At 35.7% G+C, this 6,784-nt stretch overlaps 1 protein-coding gene across 1 annotated transcript; it reads left to right on the forward strand.

The window, feature by feature from the left end:
- Window positions 1-4,181, forward strand: gca (grancalcin). Its single transcript, XM_077199253.1, has 8 exons — window positions 1-138; window positions 2,428-2,592; window positions 2,667-2,736; window positions 2,861-2,904; window positions 3,027-3,174; window positions 3,410-3,523; window positions 3,661-3,719; window positions 3,891-4,181. Exons 1-8 carry the CDS (start codon window positions 115-117, stop codon window positions 3,915-3,917), a joined length of 651 nt encoding a protein of 216 aa, XP_077055368.1. The 5' UTR covers window positions 1-114; the 3' UTR covers window positions 3,918-4,181.
- Window positions 4,182-6,784: the final 2,603 nt, after the last annotated feature.

Consider the following 6,784-nt stretch of genomic DNA (forward strand, 5'->3'; position numbering starts at 1 on the left):
ACCATATGACTTCCCGTCACAGTCGAAGTACGGAAGTGATTGGACTCGCCGAAAACTTTCCCATAAGATTCGTTTTTAAGTCGTTTCTTTTCCTTGAGGGTGCAATCACTAAATATGGCGTATCCTGGGTATAACAATGTAAGTATCACTTAGATATGTTATGTTGCAGAATGTAAAAATAAATCGATAATTAGTTTTAAAAAAACGCCAGAATGGTTGAAAAATCTGTCTAGTTACGGAATTGTTACATTTAAACAATTAACGTTACATATAACTTAATACCGGTAATTACATTTCCTCTAATATGGATTCGGCATAAGTGAAACTAATATGTAACGTTAGGCTATTAGGCATACCGATTGAAACCGCAGTAGGTTAACTTATACTCGAGTCCAGTATAAGAAATGTAACTTTTTAACTAATAAAGGGCTAGGCTATTATTTGCCTACCGCCCGCCCACCCGGTTTTCAAGGGCAAGGACATTTTCAACAATACAATATATAAGCCATTACTTTTTTGTATTGTTTTGTTTTGTTTTCCATTGAAACATATAAACATTACTAAAGCAACTTATCTTGATATTTAAAATTGTGGAAGAATTTTGTTTTGTTTTTTCTTTAAAATGTTTTGAAATGTGTTTTATGCATAAACGTCCACTTCGCCTTCTAGAAATTTTATTTTAAGAATGTTTAGATGTTTTTATAAAATATCTCCACACAAAAAAAAGTCACAGCACGTCATCCATCTATGTCTAAAACATAAGCTATTGAATCAAGTGAAATCAATTCTATATTACACCACCCACACATTTTTTAAGGGCAAGGACATTTTCAACAATACAATACATAAGCCATAACATTTTTGTCTTGTTTTGGTTTCCATTGAAACATCGAAAGAAACATTACTAAAGCAAATTATATTGAAATTTTAAATTGTTTAACCTATTGGCAAATAATTTGTCTTGTTTTAAGCATAAACTTTCACTTCTAGTAAATCTTATTTTAAGGATGTTTAAATGTTTTTCTAAAAAATATATATTTTTCTCTTTTTTTGCTGCGTGTCAAAGCACGTCGTCCATCTTTGTCAAAAACATAAGTTAAATGAATCAAGTGAATTAAATTCTCAGGCTGAATTCCTACAGTCAGGAAGAAAAAATGTGGGAAAATGATGCTGGTTTAGCAAGCCACAGCTTGTGACTTGCAACTGGGAAAAGCTGTTGTAGCCTTGAAAGTTTGTTTCCCCCTTTTTTTCTGAGAGTGTATAACTCCAAATATTTATTTATATTTTTAGTCACTTTTATTGACATTTTCTGCTCCAAGTCATGCCTATCTATATGCATGTCTAATTTACCATGAACGATATATGCATGATGGTATATGACCATATAGCATACATGTGGTTTCACCACAGAAAGCACATGTGAAGCCTTTTGGCTATGAACAGGCTGGAGTTTATTTAATAGGCCAAATAGTGATTGGCCACCCCTGTCTGTACTCTTGGTAAAACTCAGTGGAATGTTATGAGTTTAATTGGACAATTGTGTGTGTGTTTTAAAACAAATCCAAGTGGAGTAAGTAATACATGATGTTCAGCAATTGGTTGGTTGATACATTCTTTTGAACAGACACTAAAGGTTGTTTTAGATTGCACATTTTATTATAGCTGTAGCCTATTGTCAGAGGCAGAACCCCTGAACCTAGTTGTAACAAGTCTTAAATGTAGTCATGAACAGAAATTTACATCTGAAAATGATTTCTCATTTTTAATCAATCTGCATTTCAATGAACCAAGATATTTTTGTCTATACTGTTTTCAGGTAGGCTAATGCATGAACAAAACATCAGTAAACATAATTTTTAGCGCACCTAACATTACCATCTAATAATCGCAATAAGCATTGTGCTTTGATACGAAACAAAGTGTGAGCATTCAAATTCTGTACATTTTTTAATGAAATTCAAACAAGAAATGCTGTGTTGGTGCTTTTTTGACATATCACTGTAGCCACCTCAGTTCTTCTTCATTACTTATAGCACGAAATAAACAATAATGTGCGTCAGAAGGTATGTTAAAAGAAACTGTACAACTTACTGAAATGTCTCATGTAATCGCTCCATCAATGTTTCAAGACGTCAATATCTCAGGAAAGCCATTCGATGTCCATAGAAAGCTAATTTATATTACAACCACCATTTAAATATTCATAATTCAACAATGAATTAGAGTAGAAACATAATTATGTCATTATGGTTGATATAAAACTGCCATATGTGCAATTTAAATGTTTGTATACAGCTCAGTATATATAACTAATTTGATTAATTAATTGATTATTAAATAAACTTTGAGGTTTGGTTTTTCAGGCAAATTAATTTGTTTCCGATCAGTACAGAAGGCTGCTTAAAAGTGTCACGTTTTTACTTGCAGTTTGGTGGTCCAATGCCAGGAGTTCCTGCTCATGGTATGGCAATGCCAGGGGTCCCGGCTGCAGGTGGTTACCCAGCACAGCCATATGGGGCGTACCAGGGGAGTTTTCCTGCTTCTCCTGCCCAGGACCCAATGTGGGGCTATTTCACAGCAATAGCTGGTCAGGTGAGAGCTGCTAGCTATACTGTCTTTTCTGTCCCATTATGTTGTTCATGTAGTAAACATAAATCTTATGTCAGGATGGTGAAGTTGATGCTGAAGAACTTCAAAGGTGCCTCACCCAGACTGGAATCAGTGGCACCTACAATCGTGAGTACAAAGATTGTAGAAGGATTTTTAGTTCCAAATGCTTGGACTAGCAAATCAATAATATAGAGCGAGTGGATCATGCTCACCGCGCTGCTTCCCCCCTTTTTTTTTTCTTTTTTTGCAGCCTTCAGTTTGGAAACCTGCAGGATTATGATTGCCATGCTGGATGTATCCTTCACAGAAAAATGAAAAAGCTCTGTTCTTATCTCTACAACTTGAGTCAAAAGTTTGCTTCATGCAGTATCCCAACATTTTGAAGTGGTTTAGATTCTTTACGCATGTGTGTACAGAGAGATCACACCGGAAAGATGGGGTTCAATGAGTTTAAAGAACTGTTCACTGTGCTAAACGGCTGGAAGCAGAACTTCATAATGGTGGACAGGGACGGCAGTGGAACGGTGGATCCTCCTGAGATGTCTCAGTGCCTTGTTAACATGGGTGAGTGTGATCTTTCATAGAAGTATAATTAAAGTCTATTTCTATTGACTGAGATTAAAAAGTAGCTGGTTCTCAGGGCAAAATATCTCTCAAAGAATAAATAACAAGTCACTAATGTTGAGCTTTAAGATAAAATCAAACCTGTCCTTGTACATGTATGGCACAATGTACAGGTCTTAGCCAATAGCCTTGGAGACTGTTATGTAAGAAAAAATTTTTTGTCATGATTGCACAGGTTTCCGAATTAGCCCACAGGCACTGAACGCCATCATCAAACGCTACAGCAAGTCTGGAAAGATCTACTTTGATGACTATGTGGCGTGTTGTGTGAGGCTAAGGGCACTTACAGGTGACACTTTTTGTTAAATTTAGAAATACAAATCTATACAAAACATGATTATTACAACTACACCGATTATAGTTATACTAAGTATTCTGTTATTTGTATTTTTGATCAAACACTGCATGACTTTTTTTTTTACGTAGACAACTTTAGGAGGAGAGATACAATGCAGCAGGGAATGGTGAACTTCCAGTATGATGATGTAAGTGAAGACAAAGTTTTCCCATTTCAGTGCCTATATTTTCTGCCTCACTTCTACCACTTCTTTTTAAAATCTAAGATGGTTTTTACTAATTCATTGTAGAAGTAAAATGGGTTACTTCATGAAAGCATATAGGAAGCTGTTGTAACATCTTCAATTTCCCTCCTGCAGTTCATCTTGTGTACTATGTCTCTCTGAAGCGGATTAATGACAAGTACAGTATGCACTCCAAGAAGAGCACTGAATGAAATATATTTGCTAATTTGCCAGTATGATGTTATATGTGAACATAGGAGTAAACCATATATTGCTTGAAATTGCTTTCAAAATTAGTGCCAAAGCAGACCTCAATTGTTTTTAAATGATCTTTTTCATATTCATTCTTTATACATTCTGTGTATTATGTGAAAATATAACCACACTTACCATATTTTTTGCCAATAAAACATGGTATATCTTAAAGGGTTGTGTTCTGGCTTTATTTAGCAGTAAGGACAGTGAGAATGTGCCGCTGTGGTTCAGGTAGGTAGTAAAAATCAGTGTCGGGGGTAACACATTACAAGTACGTAATCAGATTACTTTTTTCAAGTAACTAGCAAAGTAACACTACTTTTTAATTTACATTTATTTACTGACAGCTTTCCTGTCTGCATGTTGAGAGAAATCGGGAGTAAGCGCAGAGGTGTTGTGTGTGCTGCCTAAACATGAGCTGGCTTGTTGTAGTTCTAGACTAAATGTGAGCATGCATTTACTCGTCTCACTAGCACAAAAACAGATTAAGTATTCCTCAAGTCACCTTCATTATATAGCCCTTTTAACAATATAGATTGTTTCAAAGCAGCTTTACAGTGATATGAAATTTAAGTAACAAAGATGGTTTGGGCTTTAAAGCAGCTCTAGAATGAAGTTATTGTCCAGCTAAAGTTAGTTTTGATTGATTCACTTCCGTTGCAAAGATCATTAGTTATTAACTTAGCGGTCGCTTACACAACACCGTTCTAACAGAAAACCCTTAATGCGCTCTGGCCCTCTCATCCGCACAACAACAGTGCGTGGTGGCTCGAGAACGCAAACCTTGAAATAGGTTCCAAGGTGCAAGTGTTGACAAATTAAAAAAGAAACGTCATCTCTGCCTAAACTTCAAAAACGCGAATCTGTGAAAACGCTGACGCCATGCATATTATGTGCTTAGTCTATAGGTATACGCGTTTGAATAGACATATTTGAATAGACACAGTCTTTCTTTACAAATTGACCTCAACAAACTACTTGTCTGGCCTTAAAAATTCAATGTTTGTCGATTCCATGTGAACTGGAATCATTTTGACAAAGTTTTATCTGTGCAGAGGTAAAGGGAAGGGAAGGAGGCTTTCACAGAGGAGAGAGATTTCGTTGTTTCCAGGTGCATGTCCTTCATCAGATCTGGAGACGGCCTGAATCTGGCGGACTGTGATAAACCTTGGGATAAACAAAGAGACTAATATCAGCATAGATGCCATTCTTCTAGTGATGCAACGAGTACATCAGGATTTATGGGAAGTGTTCCTAGTTCTGGCTGACCTAATCTATGCAGCCTAACATTGAATTATTGAAGTTGATAATGTGTTGTGTGTGGTGGGTCAAAGAGATGTGTTTGATAAAATGATAAAAACAGTGAAATGCAAACTCGGAGTATTATGCAAGCCTGCAAAAATGAAATGTTAAAAATATACTTGATGTATTTAATCTTACTTTATTAAACAATGCTTTGCTGCTGACCTTCAATGATCCAGGTCAACCATATGAATAAGCAAAAATCACTTTAGTTAAACATCACTTCTTTTTATTTTGCTATAATAAGGGGCTGCATCCAAAATTGCATACTCTCTTGAGTAGGTAGTTATTTTGAATAATTACTTAACGGCTGCTAAAAAGTATGTTCAATATAGTATGAATGTAATCCAGGTCATCGCCATGTCATTATCACGTGACCTATCAGCATCAGTTGCGTTGATGTGGCCTCATGGGATAGTAGGCCTACAGTGTCCATCCTATGCACACTTCAGAATCTCGCCGGAAGAAGTACCTGGTCATCCGAGTACTTTTTGTCTACTCTTTTATGAATACTGTGAATTCGGTCATAATTCTTTTTCACTTATGTTCGCAAATCACATAGTAGGGAGGGAGGTATGCGATTTTGGATGCAGCCGGAGGCATACTCTCTTGAGTAGGTAATTATTTTAAATAATACTTCATGACTGCTAAAAAAAAAAAAGTATGTTCTATATAGTATGAATGCAATTCGGAAGTACATCCACCATGCAGTCATTATCATATGACCTGACTACCTTCACAGCCATTCAAAATCCTTTCCTGTGGCCTAATGGGATAGTAAAAGTGTCCATCTTTCTTATGCACACTTCAGAATCTCGATGAAAGTCATCCGTCTACTTTTTGCGAGCACTGTGTATGCGGGCATACTCTTATCTTATACTGTTTTCCACCTACAATATAGTAAGGATGTAGTCGGAGTGTAACTTTCTTCTCCTGCGATTTAGAATGGCAGAATGCAAAGCAGAAAGGTTTGTCTAAGCTGTGCCCTTTACTGTTCAGGCTTGACTTTCCATTTCCTTCAGTCTGAGGCTTACTTATTTCAATTATAATGTGAAAGGGCCTTTCCAAAAATATATCTTTTTTTTTGTTATGAAAAGAAACAAGCCCGGCCCAGCCATAATTAAGCAAAAGTAATGCAACACAATACTTTCCATAAAAGGTTACGCAATTATTAATTTTTAGGGAGTGAGAGAATATTGTAAAGCATTGATTGTAAACGTAATTTTCCCCAACACTAAAATTAATCTTGAGGATGATAAAGCTATGAGACTCCATTCTGTCAAAAATTAGGTTTTGGGACAGCTATTTTTTAAAAGTTCAATATGTAACTGCGTGTTTTAAAATGATTCTTGTTGCAAATTATACAGATATGCACAAGCAATAGAAAATGTTTTTTTTTTTTTCATTTTCAGAAAAACCCATAAAAGAATGAACGTATAATCTATGTGGAAAACAGTTCAATATATTAAAAA

Source organism: Siphateles boraxobius, unplaced genomic scaffold (genome assembly GCF_051911475.1).
Source record: "Siphateles boraxobius isolate OS27281-9 unplaced genomic scaffold, OSU_SipBor_1 41, whole genome shotgun sequence".
Taxonomy (NCBI): domain Eukaryota; kingdom Metazoa; phylum Chordata; class Actinopteri; order Cypriniformes; family Leuciscidae; genus Siphateles; species Siphateles boraxobius.

Excerpts from the sequence above, each read along its gene's own strand:
- gca (XM_077199253.1), top strand. The coding sequence starts at position 115 with ATGGCGTATCCTGGGTATAACAAT. Across the intron at positions 2,737-2,860 it reads AATCAGTGGCACCTACAATC|CCTTCAGTTTGGAAACCTGC; the intron begins GTGAGTACAAAG and ends CTTTTTTTGCAG. Across the intron at positions 3,524-3,660 it reads GAGGCTAAGGGCACTTACAG|ACAACTTTAGGAGGAGAGAT; the intron begins GTGACACTTTTT and ends TTTTTTACGTAG.